Source organism: Phodopus roborovskii, unplaced genomic scaffold, assembly GCF_943737965.1.
Source record: "Phodopus roborovskii unplaced genomic scaffold, PHOROB, whole genome shotgun sequence".
Classification (NCBI taxonomy): Eukaryota; Metazoa; Chordata; class Mammalia; order Rodentia; family Cricetidae; genus Phodopus; species Phodopus roborovskii.
The window spans coordinates 13175639-13200620 of record NW_026126408.1 but is presented as its reverse complement, the minus strand read 5'-3'; the positions used below and the strand labels follow the sequence as shown (position 1 = coordinate 13200620).

General features: G+C 41.3%; 1 protein-coding gene across 1 annotated transcript; it reads right to left on the bottom strand.

Annotated features, from left to right (window-relative positions):
* Positions 1 to 2413: 2413 nt before the first annotated feature.
* On the bottom strand, positions 2414 to 24928 carry Slc4a1ap (solute carrier family 4 member 1 adaptor protein). The gene is made up of 14 exons (XM_051181822.1): positions 24251 to 24928; positions 23834 to 24029; positions 21752 to 21874; positions 20506 to 20566; positions 19976 to 20115; positions 17611 to 17771; positions 16849 to 16918; positions 16093 to 16279; positions 14989 to 15100; positions 11289 to 11529; positions 9125 to 9211; positions 7696 to 7766; positions 5851 to 5920; positions 2414 to 2859 (listed from the first exon to the last, which is right to left on the bottom strand). The coding sequence occupies exons 1-14, from the start codon at positions 24911 to 24913 to the stop codon at positions 2810 to 2812; spliced, it is 2232 nt and encodes a 743-aa protein (XP_051037779.1). The 5' UTR covers positions 24914 to 24928; the 3' UTR covers positions 2414 to 2809.
* Positions 24929 to 24982: the final 54 nt, after the last annotated feature.

Here is a 24982-nt window from a genome sequence, read left to right as displayed (position 1 = left end):
CTGCCTCCAGGATCCTGCCCTGTTTGAGTTCTTGCTCTGACATCCCTCAGTGATGAACAGCAATATGAACTGTAAGCTAAAATAAACCCTTTCTCCACGTTATTTATGGCCATGATGTTTCCTCACAGCAACAGAAAATTTAACTAAACCAGGTTCACTGGAGAAATCAGAAAGATCACCTTGTCAGGTGGATGCTGGTGAGTTCTTCCTGGGGCTTGGGCCTCCCCATCATTTTTTGCTGAATTGGTTGTTGTCTATCCTCACATTTCACAACATTCGGAGGGAGCACTGAACAGTTTTGAGGACATTTGATAGCATTTGCACCCCTACCCTATTCCTCAAGTACCTGCTAGGTTTTTCCATTTGCCTGCCTGCCTGCCTGCCTTCCTTCCTTTTCTGTATTCTCTGGTTTTTACACCCTATCCCCTTTCACTTTAGAAATTCTATGACTGTGTAATCATAAAGGCGATGAAGACAGTTCCCTCCAGCCCAACAGGGTGGAGGTGGCAGGGGTAACTCACCAGGACGTGCAACAACCTCAAGGGAAGACCAAGGCTCAAGCCAGTCCTGGTTTGTAAGAATTCTTGTTGGCTCAGTTTGGAAGACACACATAAGGGTTGATCATCCAGTGCCTTGAGTCCCCTCAGAATCCTGAAGATGTGCAGTGTAAACCCAAGGCATAGCAGCAGAGAACTAACTTAGGAACAAGAACCGAAGAGACTACTCCATAAACAGCATGCAAATTTGAGCCAAAATGCAAATTACACCAAGCTAGAAGGTTGGCTGCAACTTTCATGGGGGGAAAAAACATTAAGATGGGAAATAGAGGAAGAGAAAATGTTTGGAGAAAAACACCATTTGGTACTCCAGCTGGTTTTATGTTTGATAATTATGGTAATTTAACTTGCAAGTATTTGATAAAAAGGGTTGGTCGGAGTAACTTTTGACATATCTAAATTGTCTGTTTTTCTCCTTATTAAGCTAGAAGTCCTGGGTAACAGAACAGAAGCTACTCTACTTGGAGTTTAAAAGTATATAATAAAAGAAATTATGGAATTTTCAATTTGAAAAATGTTAACAGCGATGTTAAAGAAGAGGAAATGCAGAATTTTAGGGCTGGGGACTGGTCTCACAGCGCAAGCTCTAAACTCAATCCCCAGTGCTGTTTTATTTGCTTGTGTTTTAAAGAATTTTGGAGGCTGAGAACTAAAGATGAATTTGGAGCAATTTTACTTTCCTCAACCCTTACTCTCATTTACTCCTGTAACACGGCCTCTTCCTCCTTAACACCTCTCCTAGTTTCTTCTCCATAAGCTCTGTTCAGAATGAAATTCTACAGGAAAGGGGGAAGTGTTATAACCCTGCTGAGACAAAGCCTTGCGGGAGCAGAGGTCCTGCCGGTTTATCTAATCCCTGGACCACACTGGGCTGAGAACACCAGTTATGGAAGTTCCTGAGTCATATCAAGAAACACTCTGGGACTGAGGCCTGATTTACCTTTGCTTCTTCAAGTCATTCTACGTTATTTTAATTGTATTTTATTTAATTGTATTCCTATCACCTTCCTGTAAACACGAGATGGAGATGGTAAAAAAGGAAAAAGAAAGACCCAGATCATGATGGCTAACAATATTAAAACAGTCCAAGGCTTTTTCATTAATGGCTTTTACAGCTGTTTCTCTCTCTCTCTGAAGAATGCCTTCCTGCCTGCCCACACACATCTTTAGCATGTCTCTAGAGTGTGCCTCGCTAGCACTATGAAACAGATATAAAACCACATTTGGATTGGCCAGTTGGCTCAGTTGATTAGATCGTGGTGCTAAAAAAAAAAAATTTAGCCTTTGCACGAACAAAATGTAATGGTTGGCCAACAGAAGTGTTATCAGAAGTTCCCAGGAAAAAAGCCATACCCAAACTGAATATTCTACCAGGCTGACTAATTATTAGAATTCTGCAATTGTAAAAAGTCAGAATGCTGAAAAACCACAGACAAATTATACTGGGCTACTTCTGGTTACTTTAATAGACATCTATTGTCCATCTGTGTCTGATCCTACACCCTCTGACAAACCTTTGGAGTATACAGTTGGTAGATCACTAGTTTCTACCAACCTGAAAGTGAAGAGTGCTATGAGACAGTATTTGAAACCTACAGTAGTCCCCCCACTCTGCTGTAACCCAACCACCTGTGGTCTCCACCAGTTATTTAATATATACACTGATTCATGACCCCCTCTTGTCTTATACTAATAAATGCTTAAAGCTCATACAGCCACTTCCATGACCCTTGGGGCAACCTGAACCATGTTCCTCGGCCGTGGTCACTTACATCTGACTACACATAAACTACCTCTCATTCCCCTTGAGATGAAAGCTCTGCTTTACATCGACAGTTCTGGCTTCCAACATTGAGTCCTATGAACAATCAATCCACTTTTACTGGAGGTGTCACTCAGAATGGCACTACGTACCAGCACAGGCCCTTAATTACAGTAGAATATTATGACCTTAAATCAACATTAGAGAAATCATCACTACCTTCTCATTTTATAATAAGGTCATGTCTCTTATTTTACTAACTTTCAGTGTACACGGTGCCTTTTTTACATATATACAAAAACACTTTAAATATAAACACCAGAATTCAGGAGAATCCGCAGGCAGATAATTTTAGGAAGCCAGGGATACAGAAGAAAATGCCAGTCACCAGATTTTACAAATGGTCATCTGAACTTCCTTGGGCATGACTTGATGTGTCATCCCAGACATCCTGTGGTCCACAAGGTCTTCCTTTGGGCCTCTGAACCAATCAATAGCCATACTTGTCATTCAGATGGGTTCTGCCGTCTCCACTTTGACCTACAGCAAAATATAAAAAGAAATGTACTTACTTTTCCAAAGTCAAAAAGAAAAAGATATTCAGACATCAGGAGATCAAAAGCAAAATAAATAAGGCAGTTTCTTTTAAACAGAAAATTTACTTACAAACAAACAAAAACCATGTCATGGGCCAATGGAGAAAAGAAAAGAATGTTTCTTACAATGTGGGCACATACTAGCACAAAACTGGTACAATATCATTAGAATGCAATTCTGCACATACCTCTGGCCCAGGGCATCAACCTCACTGTTTTCACTACAGGCTTACCTCTACACCTTATATATTTTATTTACTTAGTTTGTCCAGTAATTCTTATCTTCTTCAATTTTAGTGTTTACTAATTTTCTTTGTAGTGTTTTATTCTATTAGACAGGGTTTCTCATGTGAATATATAATGTAATTTGAGTACATGCCCCTGAACCCCCTGAACCCCCACTACCCTTTCCTTCCTCCCCTCCCATTGGTCCCTTGGTTCCTCTGGAAAGGTTCATTTCCCCTTTCATGTCATATAAAACATACGATTTCATGTATTTGTCTATGAAAAGTCTAAGACCCACAAATGAGAAAAAACATGCAATGTTTGTCTTTCTGAAACTGACAGTTCTTCTAGCATTATTACTCATTACAGAGGTTTGTAATAAATAGCAAAAGGCTAGAAACATAGCAAATATCCAATGAGAGAAATATTAAACAAAGTTGATGTGGGATGATGCTCTTGTTCACTGTAAAGATTTGTCACTCATATTGGTTTAATAAAATGCTGATTGGCCAGTAGGCAGGAAGTGTAGGCGGGGCTACCAGGCCAGGAGAATTCTAGGAAGGGGAAAGGCAGAAATGCAGTCCCAGCTAGACACAGAGAAAACAAGATGAGAATGCCTTACTGAAAATGGTAACCAAGCCATGTGGCTAAACATAGATAAGAATTATGGGTTAATTTAAATTGTAAGAGTTAATAAGCCTGAGCAATAGGCCAAACAGTTTATATTTAATGTAAGCCTCTGTGTGTTTATTTGGGACTGAACAGCTACAGGACCAGGTGACTGACCAGGCAGTGAGTTGTCTCTGTCATTTCTAGAGCTTGTATAGTATCCTTCTGTGGTCTTTGAAGGAGTTGAAGACAGATAGTTTATGGTTACAGTTTTCATTAGTTAGGATTAAAGATGTTACTTAGACTTTAGACACACAAAGATAGAATAGATGATGGAATATTTTCTTCAAATCTTGCTAAATGTTAATGGACTAAATATTGTTAACTGTGATTCTTACTTGATAACTGTTGTATAATATATTTTGCTATGTTAAGGTTAAAACCCTTCTTTTTATTTAGACAGAAAAGAGGAGATGATGGGAGATGCCATTATGTATATATGTTTCTCATACTGGTTAATGAATAAAGCACTGTTGGCCAATAGGAAAAGCAAGATAGGAGGGACTAGGAGACAAGGAGGAAAGAGGAAGTAGTAAGGAGGAGTCAGGATGGAGAGCCTGGAGAGAACAGAACTACCATTCCTCCGCTCTCGGTAAGACCACGTGGAAATACATAGAAATGGGTTAATAATTAAGACAGAGCTAGCCGATAAGAAACTAGTACCTGGCTAACAGCATTGTATCAAATACAGAGTCTCTGTGTGTTAATTGGGGCTGGCACGGCAGCGGGTCAAGACCAGGTGGCGGGAGGAAAAACCGTACGCATTACAACCATGCATCCCTCATCTAGCTTTATTAGTTAACAATATGTGGCCAATCCTATTTTATTTACTAGCCCTGCCCAAAATTCTCTTACCCTCTAATACCAGAGCATTTAAAAATAAATCAGATGTTATATCTGTGAACATGCCTAAAATAGAAGGTCATTTTCCAAAAGTCATCACTCAAGATCGCTCAGACCTTTAAACAACCTTCCTATCAACAAATACTCAGTTAGTGTCCAAATGTGTCTATCTCATTACTTTACAAAATTATTTTTACCTATTTATTTATTTACTTATTGTTGAAGCAGGGTCTCATGTAGCCCAGGCTGGCTTCAAATGGGAGATGTCATTCTGTAGATATATTTCTCTTATTGGTTAATGGATAAAGCACTGTTAGTAAATAGGAAGGTAAGATAGGCGGGACTAGGAGACAAGGAGGATTCTGGGAGATGTAGTAGAGGAGAGTCAAGATGTAGGGACTTGAGAGAAGTCCGTACCCTCTCTCGGGTAAGATAAAACCACATGGAAATACTTAGATTAATAGAAATGGGTTAATATTTAAGACAGAGATAGCCAATATGAAACACTAGTAACAGGCCAACAGCTTTATATCTAATATAGCGTCTCTATGTGTCATTTGGGGCTGACGAGGCTCTGGAGCCAGGCTGGCGGGAAAAGTGCACGTAACAGGCCTCAAACTTGCTATGTATTAAAATATGACCCTGAACTTCTGATCATCCTGCTTCCACTCCTGAGTGCTAGGTTATAGGCCTGTGCCACCACACCTGGCTTATGCAGTGTTAGGGATTAAACCCAGGACTCCACGAATGCTAGGCAAATGCTCTACAAATGAGCTATACACTAGACCATTATTATTATTTTTTAAAAGTGTTTAAAAATCTACAAAGGATGCACCAATTCTACTCAGTTGATGTGCCTCTGTATCCTCTAATTCCATCAAAAGGGAGACTTACTACACACTTTTGAGACTTTCTTAAGTATATAAACCTATTTAAAAATATAAATGGGGCAGAAAGAAGGCTCAGAGGTTAAGAGAACTGGCTGCTTTTGCAGAGGACTTGAGTTCCTTCCCCAGAACCTACATGGTGGCTCACAACCACCAATAACTTCAGTTCCAGGGGATTCAACATCTTCTTATAGCTTCCACGAGCAACAGGCTTACATGGTGTACACATACATACATATGTACATGTAGATACTTACATATACATGTACACACATCTTGAAGGGAAATAAAAATAAAAACAAAAACTGTACCTTCAGGTGGAACCCATACACAGTAGTCTGGATCATCTTCAGGGTATTTGGAAGAAAGTATGGGTGGAAACTGCAAAGAAGAAATAGACCATTTTACTCAAGAGTTGTTGGTTAGGCCAGAGTCCCACTGAGTAGCTCTCGGTATCCTGGAATCTGTGACCACCCTAAATAGGATTACAACTTGTCCCACCATGTCTGACTCTAAAGACTTTTAGCTAGAATAATGATTTTTATGCCTGTCAGTTAACAAAACTGAGAAAACAGTTTCCATGAATGGTCCTAACATTGGTAACTAATTTGAGGACACATTCTTTCTCTGAATCTTGACTTTTTTTCCATAAAGACAGAAGAGGTCAGTGTTGAGTGTCTTCCTCAACTGCTTTCCACTCTCATTATTTCTGAGACAAAGTCTCACCATGAAGCTCCAGCCAGCCTGAACACATTACACAGACCAGGCTGGCCTCAAAGTCAGAGAGTCTACTTACCTCTGCCACCCAAATGCTGGGATTAGAGACCTGTATCAGGACACCTGATCCACCAATTATTTATTCATCTGTCTATTTTTGGTTTTTTGAAGCAGGGTTCTCTGTGTAGCCCTGGTTGTTTGGACTCTGTGCACCAGACTGGCTTTGAACTCAGAGATCAGTTAGCCCCTGACTCTGCTGGGGCTAAAAATATCTACCACAACACCTTTTGTTTGTTTGTTTTTTAACTTTTTTGTTGTTGTTGCTTTGGTTTTTCAACACAGGTTTCTCTGTGTAGCTTTGGAGCCTGTCTTGGAACTAGATCTGTAGACCAGGTTGTCCTTGAACACACAGAGGTCTGCCTGCCTCTGCCTCCCGAGTGCTGGGATTAAAGGTGTGTGCCACTAACACCCAGTATTTTTTAACTTATAAAATTATATGTATTTGTGCTTTTGTGTGTGCATGCCCTGGGGCACATGTGGAGGTCAGAGGTCAACTTGCCAGAATCAATTCTCTCCTTTCACCATATGGGTTCCAGGATCAAAGTCAAGTTGTCAGGCTTGGCAGCAAGTGTCTTTACCTAATAAGTCACCTCCCCTACTTTTCTGACAGGTGATTCACTGAACTGAACCTGGACTTCATTGATTTGGCAAGGCTGGTTGACCTATCTCCCTCCTCAGCACTGGGATCGAAGATGTGCTGTGTGTGTGCTGAGAATCCAAACCCCGGTCCTCACACTGTCCTGCAAGAACCTCACCACTACTCTATCTCTGCAGCTCCAGTGTAAGATTCTTTAAAGTGGTGTAAACATCTGGCCAGCTGAGGCACTTCTGTACTACAAACACAAGTTCTTGTCTCAAAAACAACAAAAATGAACAATAAAACAAAGTGTGCCCAAGCACACTCACATGAAAAAAGAAAGGAAGGGCGGTAAGAGAAAGCTGGCAAGCTGGCATTCGCCTCTGACCAGGTATGGGAGAGCATTAGCAGCGAAGACGACTGCCGTCCTATGTAAGACTGTGGCTAAGGTTGGCCTGTGGCTGCAGCCTGTGGCCTTGGGTGGAGGGTGACTTGTGCCCCTCCCTCTCTGTGCCTCTACTGTACACCCAATGTGGTTATGCTTTTCTCCTGCAAGCATGGAATACATGGTGAGGAGGGTATGCTTACATGACACACCCTCACTAAGAACTCTTAGCTCTGAGTCCTTAGATGAGCGTCTCCACTTAGCAACACTTTCCACTGCTAGCTGTAGGGTAGATGAGCAGGGCAGCTGGAGAGTTAAAAAAATGAAATCTAGGAGAGCCCAGATTCCTACAAGGAGAGAAAGCTGTTAAAAACTCTAAGGCAGTCTCAAGTGTCATAGACCGGTGATCACACTTACTTTGCTTGGACCAGGAACTTTCTTTTTCTTCAACTCATCTCTGTTTTTTTCATATTCATTCCCCGGAACTACTTTAAGGGGGGAAAAAAAAGTAGAAACAGCTGTTAACAAAAAAGTGGTACAGAAAGAAGGTCCCTGAAATGGTGCTGTAACTGAAGTCATAGACACCTCAGTACCTGGCATTTCTACAATGAGAGAGCTGGGTCGGTGGTTAAGAGCACTTGCAAAGGAACCACACTGGGCAGCTCCCAACTACCTGTAACTCCAGCTCCAAAGGACACAACATCTCTGGGTTCTGTAGGCACTGGCACTCGTGTGCACAGCCCACACGCGCGCGCGCACACACACACACACACACACACACACACACACACACACACACACACAACTAAAAATAAAATAAAGAGTGCCTGCTGCTCTTCCAGAGGACTAGAGTTTGGTTTCCAACACTTGTCAAGCAGCTCACAAGCATCCATATAACCTAGGCCCAAGGACGTCCAATTCCACCTTCTGGTCTCTGCAGGCACCTGTATACATGTGGCATAAAATCACAGACACACATATACATAAACTTAAAAATACACAGTGGCTGGAGAGATGGCTCAGCAGTTAAAAGCATGGACCTGAGTTTGGTTCTCAGCATCCATTCAGGTGCCTCACAACCATCTGTAACCTAGCTCCAGAGGAATCTGGTCCCTCTGGCCTTCAAGAACAGCAGCACCCACATACATATATCCACGCAGACACAATTTTAAATACATACATACACACACACACACACACACACACACACACACACACACACACACACTTTTAAATATATACACACACATATCACACACAAACACATACAATTTTAAAAATAGAGTAAATATTATATATATATATGTATATATATATATATTTACTACATATCACACACACATATATCACACACACAAATGAGAATTTTCCTTTCGCTGTTACCTTTCAGTTTTTAAATACCAAAGCTAGCTATAAGCTCAAATACAAAGAAGCTGCTTTTCCTCTTCATGGTTTGACTATAATTGGCAAAATGCAGCTTTCTAAGTAGGCCAATCTATCAACAGTTTATTACTACAGGTTTGATTCACTTCCACGGTAGGACACATGGAAGGAAGTGCAGTGCTGGAGGAGCCTCTTCTACCTGGTCAGAGAGAAGCACGAGGTATTGAACGCTTTGTGGGACAGATAGGGAGCCCCAGGAAATAGATTAGGAGTAAAGAAATGGCAAATAAGATGGCAACAAACAAAACCTCTCTGCACTCTCATCTTGTCTACGGCCCTGGTTGTAGCATTCATAAGACCATATCTTTTCTGCCTTCCAAGGCAGTTGCTGCCACCTTCCCTCCTCACAAAACCAGCTAGCACCTACGTGCAGAGCAGCAAGGAAGTCTGGTATACTACTTACCTGAAGGGTCCTCACTTGAGGAAGTTATTTTGCCCATCTCTGGATAATCTTTACTCCGTTCCACTTGGCTGAGTTGAGATGTGCTTTCTATAAAAAACAGTGCCAGGATTTATTGTTATTTAATTCACAGAAGAGTAGCTACATACTTATGTGGTCATTCAGTCAGACTACCAGCAGGTGCAATTAACCTTAAAGTCTTTGGTAAATGAGCCTCCAGAAGTCTAGCAGAACCACCAAAGTTCCACTTTAAAAGACTGTGAATAAAACAATTCTTACAACAAAAGGCCTTAAAATGTATATACATCTCTCAACTTGCTATTTAATTTTAGCAGTATATTAAGCATCAAGTTTTATTATTTACACTTTGACAATAGCAAAAACTAATAGGGCCAATGGGACAACACAGCAGGCAGACACTTGCAGCCACCCCAAGTCTGGACCGCGGTCACACACGGAAGAAGGAGAGAACTGACCCCTGGAAGTCATCCTCTGGTCTCCATAGGGACACCATGGTGCACAAGTGTCACTCTGCCACACACAATAAAGGTCATTCAACATTTTTTCAGTTAAATTTAAAAACGGTGAAATGTTTTACATGTTTAAAAAGTAAAAGGTAATTAAATCATGACACATATATATATATATACTGAACCACTATGACCCTTAGTAAAAGAAAACATTTTCAAAATAATAATTTTATTATTTTATTATTCCTTATCTGTTCCACAAAGCCAGTTAGATGGTTGAGCAGCTTTAGGCCCTGGCTACAAGCCTGATTCCCCACTACCCACATGACGGAAGGAGAGAGCCAGCTCCCACAATTGTCCGCCTTCCATGTGTGTGCCATGGCAGTCACATACTCACACACACATAGATAAATAAATGTAATCTGAAAAACTAGAAGTAATAATATTTTAGGAAAAAATAGGCTAGAACAGCAGGTAGAATATGATTCTACGTCAAAAATAAGTAAGAAGACAGAGGACCAAAAGCCTAGAGTACCCCTTACCAACCGCAGATTTACTAAGTATTTCATCTTTAAGGTTTTTAAACCAAGTTTTAAAACTTGTGCTGACTGTTAGTACTCAGGTTATCTGTACTGGCCTGCCTTTGGAGTTCTGACACGATACACCCTCAGCTGCTGCCACTAGGAGCACCACCTGGGGCTGGAGAGATGGCTCAGAGGTTAAGAGCACTAACTGCTTTTCCAAAGGTCCTGAGTTCAATTCCCAGCAACCACATGGTGACCTACAACCATCTATAATGAGATCTGGTGCCCTCTTCTGGCCTGCAGGCAGAACACTGTATACATAAAAAAAAAAAAAAAAAAAAAAAAAAAAGAAAGAAAAGCACTACCTGTGCCTACTTACTATGTTCCCCTTCAAAAGGGCCTGCCTGCCTCCCCTCCATCTCTATTTCACTCCCTCTGCCTGCCCCACCCTCCTCTCTCCCCCTGCTCCTGTCTCAGGAGGCTGCTCTTCCCCTTCCCCTTTTTATGATCCTTCTCCCCTAAAACAAAAAACAACAACAAAAACCTTCACTTGAACTCTGTCACATGGTGTCTTTCTCTCTCAAGCCACTTTTTAAAAATTACAGCACTGACAACAATCGCAAAAGACTATATACACTAGCAAAAACCCTAGTACTATGCACCCTTTTCCCAGTGGTTGGTCAGGTTAGTCCAATGACTCCCCAAACAATATAAGCTATTGCCATTTCCCTTCATTATCTCCCAGAGGTTGAGGGTAACTCCCTATGGCTAAGGACACTGCATACTTAGGGCACAAGACTCAGATTCTGGAATTATCTACCTGGAAGCCTCGTGCTAACAGTCTAGTGTCTGTCTACAGCACCAGAAAGGACTATGGGAACTGACAAGAGAAGGAAGCAATTAACAGTGTTATCCAGTTGTAACAAGTAGGAACCAAAACAATGACTAACATGGCAAGAGACACCTAACAGTGCAATAGTGGCACTAACAGCTGTCTAACTGGACTCAATTAAGGCTTGCTTAAAAGAGAAAGAGAAAAAAACAACCTATTTGCACATACACATATACTTGATCCTCTGTAACAACAAACATAACTGGTTTTGCTTTTTCAACCCCACCTATAATGAATACAACAGCCCCACTAGTGAGCAAAGGAAAAAAGAAAGGTATTACCATGGCTTTTTGTCTCCTGAGAGCAAGAGGGATCCATAGGAGTGCTTGGGTCCTGCGCTGCTGTTTCCAGCTCTGTCTCTGTCTCTGGGGGCAGTCTACTGCTCCCACATTCCATTTGCTCCTCATGTTCCTCCTTCACTTTCTCCTCCTCCTCTTCCTCTTCCTCTTCCTCTTCTACTTCAGGTTCATCCTTCATTTTCATTAAAGCTGGAGGGAGTTCTGGACGCCTGGGCGGCAACTTCTACAAGGGAAATAAAACCATGAACAAATAAATAGTTTGCATAATGGTAAAAAGACAAATCTCTGCTGGGCAGTGGTGTCATATGCCTTTAATCCAAGCACTAGGGAGGCAGAGGCAAGAGGATCTCTGTAAGTTCGAGACCAGCCTGGTCTACAAGAACTAGTTCCAGGACAGCCTCCAAAGCCACAGAGAAACCCTGTCTAAAACAACAAAAAACAAAAACAAACAAACAAACCAAAAGACAAATCTCTTCTAGGAAGCTAGGTTAAATGTATACAATGTGTATACAATGCAAACTTCAGATTAGTAAACCCCACAAAAGTTTGCTAGAAGCATGCCCTCCACAGGGAATTTTGTCCATCTGGGGATCTTAGTAACCGTTTCCCAGCAATTTCTAGGTGCCAAGATTACTACACATAGCTCAGTAGTGGTATGCTTGCCTAGCAGATGCAAGGTCTTTGGTGTTACACTGGGTCGTAGAACATATTCAATTGAGTGATAGCAGCGGGAATTCTATCCTCATTATCTGTTACTATCAAAGAACTTTAATTCATTATAAAATCTTCAGGGAAGTAAATCAAACTTTTTTTTTTTTTTTTTAGGAAAAAAAATCATTTGTATTGTCCTCCTACACCTTTGGGTGTTTTGAGACAGGGTCTTACTACAGTGTTAGCCGGTCTGAAATTCAGTATGTAGACCAGGTTGACTTCAAACTTGGGAGTGACCATCTGCCTCTACAAAGTTTATAGCCCTAGGCCACCAGCTAGTCCTTTAGTTTTTCTTAAATAAAAATTTAAGCAATCCATGTTCTTGTTTTCTTTTTTTTTTTTTTTTTAATTTTATTTATTTATTTATTTATTTATTTATTTTTTGAGATAGGGCTTCTCTGTGTAACAGCCCTGGCTGTCCTAGAACTTGCTTTGTAGACCAGGCTGGCCTTAAACTCACAGAGATCTGCCTGCCTCTGCCTCCAGAGTGCTGGGATTGAAGGCGTGTGCCACTACCACCCAGCTAAGTGATCCTCTTTTTTTCTTAAGCCTTTAAGAAATTATGTTTAAACCTAGATATTTCCCTCTCCATAATGTCATCTTAAGTAAGTTACATAATTCATTCTGAATCTGTAACTGGAACTTCAGACCTCTGGTTCATCACAATTCAAGGTCTGTCAATCTCAACTGTTTTGTTGTTTATTTTGAGACAGTTTGGTTTTGTAGCCCAGGCTGGTCCAGAACTTGAGTCTCTGCCTCAGCCTCCCCAGTATGGGGCTACAGATATACAATACTAAATAAATAATAATAAAGCTGCTTTATTCATTCACACACACCCACATACACAATAAATCCATGTGTGAGATCCCAACTCCTAAGATCTCTCAGAACAGGATCTCATTTGGAGACAAGGTCTTTTCATTGATTAAGTTAAAATGAGGCACTAAAGCCATACTTAGTCAAAATGGCTGAGAAGCTCTGGGCTTAAGCCAGTAAGACTGACACCATTAGAAAGGAGAGGCAATTATATAAAAGGACAGCCACCAATAAGTCACAAAAGACACCAACGGTGCCAGCATCTTCATCTTGGACCTCTGGTATTTAGAACTGTGAGGAAATAAAAACTGCAAGGTATAACAAGCTGAACTTTTGTTTTTTAATCGAAGCCACTATAATGACTAGTTTTATGTTAACTGGACACAAGCTAGATTCACTGCAGGGAAGGGAGCCTCAAATCAGAGAACGGCTTAATGAGGTCAGGCTATAACAGACTGTAGAGCATTTTCCTACTTAGTGATTATTGTGGGAGAGCTGGGAGGGCCCAGGCCATGGGGGTAGGGCCATCCTTGGGATGGTGGTTTAGGAATCTGTAAGAAAACAGGCTTAGCAAGCCACGAGGAGCAAGTCAGTAAGTAGCTCTCCTCCATGGCCTCTGCATCAGCTCTTGCCTCCAGGTTCCTGTCCTGCTTGAGTTCCTGTCCTGATTTCCTTTGATGATGAACAAACGTGCATAACAGGTCAAGACACAGAATAAGTGATGATGGGATGTTCAGCCCCAAATGGGACATCCATATTCTACCCACTCCTCCCAATACTCAGGAATCATTGCCGAAGAGAGGACAGAAAGATTGGGAGAGTCAGAGGCAATGGACAGCCATAAGGAACCAGTTGTTTTCTGGACCTAGCAAGGCAGTTACATGTATTAACTCAAGGTGGCTGTGACAACACACAAGACCTCCACAACTGCAAGCCAGACCAAAAAAAAAAAAAAAACCAGCATGGAGAAGGGAGGTAGGTACAAAGTTCTAGCCCTAGCTAAGGGGCTACCTGCAAATAATAGATTCTGGGAGAGCAAGAGTTAGTTTTCTCCAAGAGTACAGCCTCTGGTCAGCCAATTACGTTCAGGAAAAGGACACACATCTAAGAACACACAGACAGCACAAATTGGGTTCAATGGGTTAAAAAAAAAAAAAAAAGGAGGAGACACTGGGCAGAGTTGGCACACACTCTGGAAGCAGAACCCAGCCTGGTCTACAGAGCTAGTTTCAGGGCAGGCAGAAACTCTTATCTTGAAAAGTCAAAAACAGAAAAAGAAAGAGGCTAAAAGTTGGGTGGGCAGGAAGGGAGCTGCCGGTCTTGGAGAAGTTGGAGAAGGGGAATGAATATAATCAAAGTACAATGAACAAAATTCTCAAAAAATATTTTTTTTAAATGAGGAAGAAAAATAATATAATATTCCAACAGTAAGCAAAATAATATTGGGGAAAAGGAAATCAACATAGGTACTTCATTCCTAATTATAACATTAATTAGATATTAATGCAATTTTAAATACAGTTTTAAAGATTTATTTATTATGTATACATTGTTCTGTCTGCATGTATTCCTGCACACAGATCTCATTACAGATGGCTGTGAGCCACCACGTAATTGCTAGGAATTGAACTCAGGACCTCTGGAAAAGCAGCCAGAGCTCTTAACCTCTGAGCCATCCCGCCAGCCCTTAATTAGATATTAATAAACTAGCTCTAGGACAGCCAGGACTACATAGTGAGACTGTGTCTCAAAAAAAAATTAAAAAAAAAAAAAAAAAAATTACATATGAGTTATTTTCAAGTTGACTGGTATAGATTAACTAATCAATTCTTTTGTGTATGTGTGCATGCCTATGTATACATAAGACCAGATGTTCTCCTCATCACTCTCCATCTCATTCCCTTTTTAGCATCTCTTACTAGATCTGCAGGCCTGCTAGCTTGTCAGTCAGCAGCCCCATGCTTCACTTTGCATGGATCCTGGGATACTTAGGCAGCAAGTACTTCAACAGTTGAGCCAGCTCTGAGGTCCAGTTCAAGATACTCACACTAAGCCAACAGTCCTTCCCACATAACTAGGGAATAAGACAGACAATTGCTCAAGGACAGGACAGCTCAAGGACTAAGAGTTGAACATACTCTACTTCACAACTTACCCCTACTGTTCCAGTTTTTAACTTGAATTTGCTTCCTCCTTTCATGGCACCAAAGAGAGGTAATGCAAGTTTCTTAGCTTTGTTTTCAGCATTTGTAGTCTGAAGTTCAGTCCTAGGAAGAAGGACAATTATAAATACCTATTCTAGGAAAGTCCAAGGTTTAACTTATATACCATGAAACTGGGCTGGCAAGATGGCTCAGTGGATAAAAGCCCTTGTCAGTGAAGTTTGACAACTTAAGTTCCACCCCCTGAACCCACATAAAGGTGGATGGAGAGAAATGATTCCACAAAGCTGTCCTCTGACCTCCATACATGTGTGCTACCCTTCAACTAGTAACACACACAAAATAATAAGAAATAAAATGTTTCAAAACACCATGAAACTGATCAGGACATTTCTGAAAAAGACAGAAACCACCACAAAATAAGTATCTGAACATAATATGAGGACGAGGTCAGCAGAACCTATCGAGGGCTGTGAGACACGGTGCTAAAGGCAAGATGGGGCTGCCCCTCAGCCCAGTCATTCCAAACATGTCACAGGGCTTTGCATTTACCAAATGGTGACTACAGGACATGGACACTGGTGAAGGAAAATAAAAGCATAACCTACTTCTAACATCTGATGCTCTTATAAGTGCTACAGGCTTCACACAGAGGGATGAGGGACATAACACACACTGACAATCTACAGCAGCACTGAACAATGGGACTTCCTGAAATAATGGAAACACCTTATGTTTTATATTGCATTATACACTTGATTAGATATCAGCCATATTTGGCCACTGAGCACTTAAAATGTGACTAATATGCTGAAGAATTGAATTTTTAAAACTTTACTAAGAAATTTTAATAGTTTATAATGTTTAAATTATAGGGAGATATACAGGATAGTACATATCTAAATGAAATGTCCTGCAGTAAACCACCTTCACAAATGTCTACCTGTAATGTGCTCTCCAGACTTACTTTGTATCAACACACTCTACATTTTCAAAACTTGTCAATAAACGTACATAAAACCTTTAAGTATTGTCACGCTGAAAACAGGAGTCATCTCTTCAGCCCCACAATTTTTTTTCCAATTAGAACTACTTACTTTTTTAGTTCTGGGATCTCTGCTGGCTTTACAAGTTTTATTAACCCTTTCAGCCTCTGTTGTTCTTTCCTTAGTTCAAAAGTCCTCAGGTGAAGTTTCTTCCGGGACACACCATCTAATGTGCTCCCTGATTTCATTTCTGACATGAATGCATCTAAAGAATCCTGAGATGATGATTCTGATAGAGCTGTTCAAAAATGAATAATACGTGTTTACAAAGATGGCCAGAATACTTTAAAGTTAGTCAAATTATCCACAGAGAGGTCACAAACATAAAGCTAAACAGCAAACATTATTGATATTAAGAATGAACCAACAAGTTGTGGCTATGTGAGACCTTGGGAGGTAATTTAAGCTTCAGCTCCTTCCATTATTAAGTAAAAAGAGATTAAACCAGACAGTTTTTAACGTTTTTCTAGCTTTGCAATGTTATACTGTGGGGTGGAGAGATGGCTCAGGGGTTACCACGGCACTTGCTACTCTTGCAAAAGTCCTGAATCCAGTTCCAATATCCACAAGGTATCTCACGATCTTCTGTAACTCCAGTTCCAGGGGATCCAGCAACCACGAGTACCAGACACACATGTAGTGCACAGACATATATGCAGGCAAAGCACTCATAAAAACACACATAAGATAAAAAGCTACATTGCTCCTTAAAGAGACCTCCAGAACCTGAATCTTGCAGTGCACACCCCAGTGTGCAGCACACATGGATAGGACAGGTGCTCAATAACTATGGGCTGACAGTCTTACCTTTGCTTGAAGCCTTGAGCCTCTCAGAAATTTCAGAGAGTTCCCTTTCAGCATCATTGAGCTTTGCAACCTAAAGGCCCAAATCAACAGTGTTAGCAAATGTTTTCTTTCTTAGCACCTTCTTATTGTCATTATTATTACAAGTTTTAAGATAATTCAGAAGTCCACCTGAATTGGCTCCTGGTAGAGTTGATATTCTATTTGTTCATTCTAGCTGAACTAATTTTAGAATTAAAGAACTCAAACAGAATGAGTTACTGAAACACTCAAGACATTTGTTTTCATCAATGAGCCAAGAAGCTAGGAATACTGCTAAATATAGTTAGTGTTAGAGCTATGCCACCTTAAGGCAATTTCATGATAGTTTTGTAGACCAGACTGGCCTCAAACTCAGAGATCCCCCTACCTCTCCCTCCCGAGTGCTGGGATTAAAGGTGTGTGTCACCAATGCCCAGCCTTCTGACTTCTCTTAAATACAGAGCTTTATGTCAGGTTCATAGTGGACATCCAAACTTGGAACCTTTTCTTTGCTTTTTGGGGAAGTAACACCATATCCAAAAACTGTTCATTAATGGATCAATACAAACCTAGAAGAAAGTCCACATTAGTGAGCAAACTTTTTTTCTACCAACTTGAATAAAATTAGTTATTTATTACCATTAAATTTAGAGATCACAAAGTTGTAACCCAGCACTAGATTTCCATGCTATTGTTTTTAAAGTTTCAATGACTATAAAATAGCTACTTCTATAAACAACTTGCCAATGATTCAAAAGTTTCTGGCTTCTCATCAATCTTCCCAGCCTTCTTCATCCGGTTCAAACGCTTCTTCTCAACCAGGCCGGTCCGATCAAGGAATGTATCATCGTCACTATCATAAAAATCTTCATCTTCCCAGTTCTTGGCTTTCCTTTTCCGTGATACTTAAAATAAAATGTTCATAATCAAGGTTTTGTTTTAGAGCGATAGAGAAGGGAGGGAGGAAAAAGAAGAAGGAAGAGAGGAGGGGGGAAGGGAAAGAAGAAGGCTGGGTATACAGCTCAGCTTGCAGAGTGTGTGCCTACTATGTACAAGGCCCTGCGTTTGACCTCCAGCAGCACCTAACTAAGTGCAAGGGAGCCTACCTGTGACCTCAGCACTTGGGAGGTAGAGAAAGGAGGGTTAGAAATTCAAGGTTATCCTCGGCTACACAGCAAGTCTAAGGCCAGCCTGGGATACACAAAACCTTGTATCAAAAAAAAAAAAAAAAAAAGGGGACAGGAAAGTAGAAATAAGCACAAAAGGGCAATTATCAAGCCACTTATATGAGGTACCTAAAGTAGTCAAATTCTGTGCTGCGAAGATGGCTTAGTAGATAAAGTACTTGCCTCATAAATGTGAGGACCAGCATCCATGCCCTCAGGACCCATGCAAATACTGGGCAGGTATGGTAGTACACATGTAACTCCAGCACGTGGGAGACTGAGAGAGCAAGCTGGTCAGCTAAACAAACTCAGGGTTCAGCAGGAGATTCTACCTAATATAAAAGGTGAGGAATGACTGGAAAGGATACTCAACACCCACCTCTGACCTCCACATGCATTATAAAGTAGTCAAATCACAGAGATAGAAACAGAATGCAGTTGTGGAGGTCAGAGAATGGAGTTAATGTTCACAGGATACAGCTGCGCCAGGGATAATGAAAAGTGCTGAGCTGGCCTGTGGTGATTACACAAGTAAACTTAATATCACTAAATTATAGTGTTACATATATTTTACAACGACAAAAAGTTAAAACAAGGGCTGGAGATTAAGAGCACTGACTGCTCTTACAGAGAGGTCCTGAGTTTAATTCCCGGCAACCACATGGTGGGTCACAGCCATCTGTAATGAGGTCTGGTGCTCTCTTCTGGCTTGCAGGCATACATGCAGACAGAATACTATATATGCAATAAATAAATACAATCTTAAAAAAAAATTAAAACAAGCCTAGACACATGGGAGAGGGCCTGGACCCTGCTCCAAAAGATATGATAGACTTTGTAGATCCCCTATGGAAGGCCTCACCCTCCCTGCCGAACAGAATGGGGATGGGATGGGGGTTGGAAGGGGGGCAGGAGAGGAAGGGAGGGTGAGAGAACTGGGATTGACATGGAAAGCAAACTTGTTTCGAATTTAAGTAAAAAAATAATATCGTAAAAAAAAAAAAAGTTAAAACAAAACTGGGAGTGGTGGTGCACACCTTTAATCTTAGCTCTTGGGAACCAGAGGCAGGCGGATCTCTGTGAGTTCAAGGCCAGCCTGGGCTACAGAGTGAGTTCCAGGACAGCCAGGGCTATCCAGAGAAACCCTGTCTCAAAAACAAAACAAAACAAAACAAAAAAACCTAAAAAAACTAAAATTAAGTAATTGAAGCAAACAAACAGTCAATCAGTAAGACAGAAGACAAAGCTGGAGAGAAGGCACAGTGGTTAAGAGCATTAGCTGCTCTTCCAAAGGACCTGGTTCAACTCCTAGAGCCCACATGAAGGCTCACAATTATCTGTAACTCAAATTCCAGCAGATCCTCATACATGCAGGCCAAATAAAAACATATATAAAAATTACTTTAAAAAATAAGAATAAGATCACTAAACACAGAAATAAATTAAGGAATATGAAACTGGCCTGAAACTCATACAAGGACCAGAATGGCCTTGAATTGCAACAATCCTCGTGTCTGCCTTGCAAATTTCAGACATGCTACCATGTTCGGCACCCAGGATCCAGGTTTTCAATTGTTGTTTGTTTCTTTTTTGAGACAGGGTTTCTCCGTGTAGCTCTCACTGTCCTAGAACTCACTTGGTAGACCTGGTTGGCATTGAGTGTTAGGACTAAAGTTGTATGCCACCACCACCTGACTTAATTTTCTAACCAGGATTAGTTAATCCACCACCAGGATTTAGTTTTTTAAATGAATATTCATGGAAAATGTCTAGGATAATATAAATAACAGTGTTAGGACTTTGAGAGAGGGAACTTTTTCTCTTCGTTTTAGAAAAGTCTGTACAATTTACACATTATTCATGTAGAGAGATTATGCAACCCTTTGCATTACATTTTCCTTCTTTGGTTTTTAAAAGGAAAGAAAAAGATTTCATATACTGACCGGCTTCCTGCCGCAGCAATCCCAATGTATCAAGGATCCGACAAGCTTCCAGTGAACACTGTATCATCGCTTCTTTTTTCTTTCCTGAGTGAATGGCCTCAGCCACCAGCTGTTTCCCAGTTGAGTCATCTACAGGTAATCTGCATGGGTGCACAGGGAGTTACAGCTCAGCAGTAAGCCCAGATTCTCATGAACACAAACTGTCACGATGCCATGTTTCCCCAGATGGCGTTTCAACCTCTATGTCAATTTCATTCTGTCTTGCCAGGGTTAAACGTCATCTCATTTGCTTCCACTTTTATTAATTTCACCCCAGATCCCAGTGCTACTAAACTGGTAACAGCCTAAAATGACAAGTAAAGTTACTCTTGGGGATATTCTCTGCAACCACATGTTAACTTGAAACTGGCCACTTCCAGTTACAGACATAAACAGGAAAAGAATCCATTAGTTCAGTATTTAACAAGAGCCTGTCTCAAAAAAACCAAACCAAACCAAACCAAAACAAAACAAAAAAAAAACCAACATACCTCACCCTGCAGAGCCATGTGCTGTGTCCCTGCTCATCAAACTCATATTCTAAATCTTCTCCTGCAGAAAGAACATTTTAGTAAGAGCTAAAAATTACTAGTTAATATAAGACACCAAGTTTTACTATCACAACAAGCACTACATTTCAATACATTTAACTTATTCCTAGGGATCAGCACCTGAAAATAAGACAAGAATGAATGTGACATGGAAGAAAATAATTCTACAAAGTGAGTTCCAGGATACCCAAGGATACAAAGAGAAACGCTGTCTAGAAAACAAAACAAAAAAATAAAAAAGAAATGAAAAAAACTATCTGCTTTGAACATGTATACTTCTGTCACTATTCTCTAAAAACACAGTATAATGACCATCTGCATAGCTTTACAGTATATTAGGTATTGTAAATAATCTAGAGTATGCTCAAAGTACATGGGAGGCTACATATAGTTTAGATGCAAATACTATGCTACTAGATATAGGAACTTGAGCATCTTCAGATCTTAGTATCTCCAGAGACTTCCTGAGATCTTTCTTATCATATAACTTAGTGCAGTTAAAATCTGTACTAAGAACTGAAAAGACCAGGAGCTGTAGAGGGTGGCTCAGTTGGAAAAGTGCTTGCCTAGAAAGAATAAGGACCTGAGTTCAATGCCCCAGGAGCCAGGTGAAAAAGCCAGGCATGGTGGCACATGCTTGCAGTCCCAGCGCCGGAGATGCAGAGATGAGAGGACCCCTGGGGGTCAGAGGCCAACCCGTCTAGTGTGGTTATTGAGCTCAAGACAGAGACCCAGGCTCCTATGAGGAAGTTGGTGCTTCTGAGGGTGACACCTCAGGTCTTCCAGAACACACACATTAAAAAGTACTGACTATAAAAGCAATGTGGATTAGAAACAATAAACTCAAAGGCTTTGCCTCATTTCCCTACCACTAAGTCCAAGAACTTTTGAGAAGAATGTGTTAAAAGCATTTCTTTAAAATGAAAGACAAATAAACAAGAGTTTTACTATTTTCAAAATAAACCTGGGGCTGGTGGTACAGCTCAGTGGCAGAGAGAGCAGTTTCCCAGCACATACCCAAGGTTTGAGCCTCAGCAGCCCACAAAAAATAAAAGTAAATAGAGCCAAAGAAACTGGTCACAAGGCAAGAACCAAGCAAAGATGCGGTTCCACTTAAAGCTCTAGGAAGCAGCCCCACTGCCAGCATGGTTTACCGTTGGGGCCAGAACCACATTTACTTACATACCTTCCCTGTCAAAAAAGCCTTGGAGAGCTTTCTTTGGATCCTTTATATAAAAGGCCTCCCGGTCCTGCTGAAACTCCAAGGCAATGGGGTTCTCTTCAGCCTCGTCCTCTACGGCATCCTCTCCTGTGGGGACAAGAGAGAACAAAGATGAGAAAAGGGTATACGAATGGCACGATGGTCCTTCTAGACAGAGTGAGGGTAATTAGGAGAGCTGGCATGGCCCAGTGACACACTTGTAATCAGTATTCAGGAGGCTGAGGCAGGAGGATTCTAAGTTCCTGGATCGCCTGACTACATCGTGATAATGTTTCAAGAAGCACATGAGCACGCGCGCGCGCACACACACACACACACACACACACACACACACACACACACACACTTATTTATATTTGAAAATGATTAAAAGAAAGATATCTGAGAGCATGGGATAGAACAACCACAAATTATAAACAACTTTTCGTTTTAGTTTTCTAAATTATGTAAAAGACATGTGCCCATGGCATTTTTTGTTTCATCACTTTAAAGACAACATTTACTTACTACACTTTGAAAAAGCACTGAGCTCTTTAGCCTATCCTTTCACTCCTACTCAGGTCTTACTCATTGATTCCAATATAATTTCTTATGATTCCAATATAACTTCTTAATAATTCTGCCTGCCAAACAGACCCTTAACACCAACAGTCATGGCTACACATGACACCACTGTGAGATTATATTATGACTTCTTTTCCTTTCCTTCACATTCCATCCTGAAATTCTCCTTTAAACATGTATAAAGTGGGACAGCAGGTAAAGGTTCTGCTGTCAGACTTGACACCTGTTTTTGATCCTTGGGACCCAAAGAGTAGAAAGAGACAACCAACCCCTACAAGTTATCCTCTGGCCTCCACATGTACACCATGACCCCCAATACAAACACACAAAAATTAAATAACTGAATTTATAGTTTCCAAGAGATCTGAATTAGTACTGTCTAGCAGAAAGCATGAATGTTATCAGTGTAATTTTGAATTTGCTATGAGCTACTTTAAAATGGTCATTCCATCACAATAATCAATACAAAAAAATGACAGCAAATAATTCTTTTTTTTCACTATCCCTGAAATCCTGTGTAGTCTGTACTCAGAAGACATGCTAGTTTGGACATACAGATCATACAGATAACACCTACCACACTGAACAGCACATGTTTAAGTCCCCAATGACTACTTCCCTTTCTGATGCTAACTCCAACAATTTCTAGCTTACTCTTGACACTTTGCATAGTATTTTTGTATTTATTCTGTCATCACATTTATATCTATAGGCCACACATATACAAGTGCCATGGTGCACATGGAGGTCAAAGGACAACTTGCGGAAATCCATTCTCTCCTTCTACAATACAGGTCCGAGGGATCAACTCAGGTCATCACAATTGGCAACAGAGACCTTTACCTGATGAGCAATCTCATCAGGCCACACTGCTTTCTTTTTTAGTTTTTGAGACAGGATCTCTCTATAATGTGGCTCTGGTTGTCCTGAAACTCCATATGTGGATCTGTCTGACTTTGAACTCAGAGATCCACATTGTGTCTCCCTCCTGAGTGCTGGGATTAAAGGTGTGGGTCACAATACCGTTAGCCTCTGACTTCTTTTTATAGACCCGAGTATCCATCATCCTAAATGTCTGGTGCTTGTGGATACATTCAATAGTCTCTTGAATTTTTTTGTACTTTGTGAAAATGGCCTGAAAGATGAAATATCAAATGCTGATTTCTTAGCTAAAGGAATGAAGTAAAACTTTCCATGCCCTCCAGTGATAATTACTTAGCACCCTGGGTGTGTTTGCCTGTGTGAGTGTTTAAATGATGAAGGCAATAAGCAAATTGTATAGTGGGGAAAAGTATGTACAGTGCCCACGATTCAATTTTTTTTTTTTATACCACTAAAGTTAAGGAACCTGGCTTTGGTTACTTTATATGCAAATTATGATTGCCCTACATCTACATCAAGGAGCCATGAAGAGCTGCCCGATCAAAAGCATTTAAGGCAACACTAGTAATGAACTCAGAACTTTCATTAGTAATGTCTTACCCATTCCCCACGTGCAACCCATCTCCTCATCTTGACCACTAGTGTTTCTCTTCCCTTCGGTGGTATCTGTCTCCTCTTCTTCATCTGAATCTTCACCCAACATCTTCTTCTCCAATAGCATCTGTTGCTGTTTGCGCAGTTCCTTCAACTGTGTTACTGTTAACTCAGATTCAGCTTCCCGGTCTTCCTCTGGTCCCTAATGAATCAAGGGGGAAAATATATACATATATGGATTCATGAATGGAAATTTATTTTCCCAGATACAGCAATGCACACAAACCTGTGGGTGCAGACTGACCGCTATCCTTTTGTCACTGGTGACTGGGAAAATCCTTTTTTCTCAACCAAACTTAAAGAAACTCATAATTCCCAGCATAGTTAAGTCCCAGGATTCTTATTTTAGATTTTTCTACTTACCTGAAGAATAAAGAGCCGGGTGCTGCCTCCAAAGCGAAAAACGTGCCCAACGTGGACTCTACAGTAAGTGCGGGGTGGGATGCGAGTTTTGTTAAGGAAAGTACCATGGGTACTTCCCAGATCATAGAGATAGAAGCCCTGCCCGTGGCCGTCAGATTCTCCGTCTGGATCAGACCCACGGTGCTGTAGCACCGCATGGTACCGAGACACGGAAGGATGCTCCAGGCATACATCACAGCTGGCAAGCCTCCCGAAAAGGCAGCAGCTCGTCCCTTTCAAGGTACGGGTGCCAAGGATAGTGCCACCCTTCAGGGTTTCAAGACTGTAGGGGGCCGTGGCTGGGCTGCCCCACGATGGCTCTTGGTATGGGGGAGCCCGGGCTGGGCCGCCGGAAGCAGCAGCTACCCGCGGGGATCGGAGCTGCTCCGCCGGTGGACTCCCAGTCTCCTCGCAGTCCCGCTGAGCGGATGGGACCTCGGGCTCCCTACAGGGAGCGTCCAGCAGCACGGTGGGACATTCCTTCTCCACATCCTCAGGGACTGAGGGACTGGAGGCTGGAGCTTTACTCCGCACAGCTGGAGGCACCGGCAAAACAGGCTTCTTAAACTCGCTACTGACTTCCTGGGGTGCTGGCGGGTCACACAGAGAGGCAGTATCAGCCATCCTCAGCCAGGTGCAACCTCAAAATGGGTCCCCCCGAAACCCCGGCCGCTCGCTCTCCACGTTCCCGCG

What these genes read in the sequence shown, in the direction of transcription:
- Slc4a1ap (XM_051181822.1), bottom strand. Translation starts at nt 24,913, where the DNA reads ATGGCTGATACTGCCTCTCTGTGTGACCCGCCAGCACCCCAGGAAGTC. An exon ending in AGGCTTTTTTGACAGGGAAG is followed by an intron (nt 20,567 to 21,751) that starts GTATGTAAGTAA and finishes TTCTTTCTGCAG; the next exon opens with GAGAAGATTTAGAATATGAG. An exon ending in ACATGGCTCTGCAGGGTGAG is followed by an intron (nt 20,116 to 20,505) that starts GTATGTTGGTTT and finishes GCACCCATGCAG; the next exon opens with ATTACCTGTAGATGACTCAA.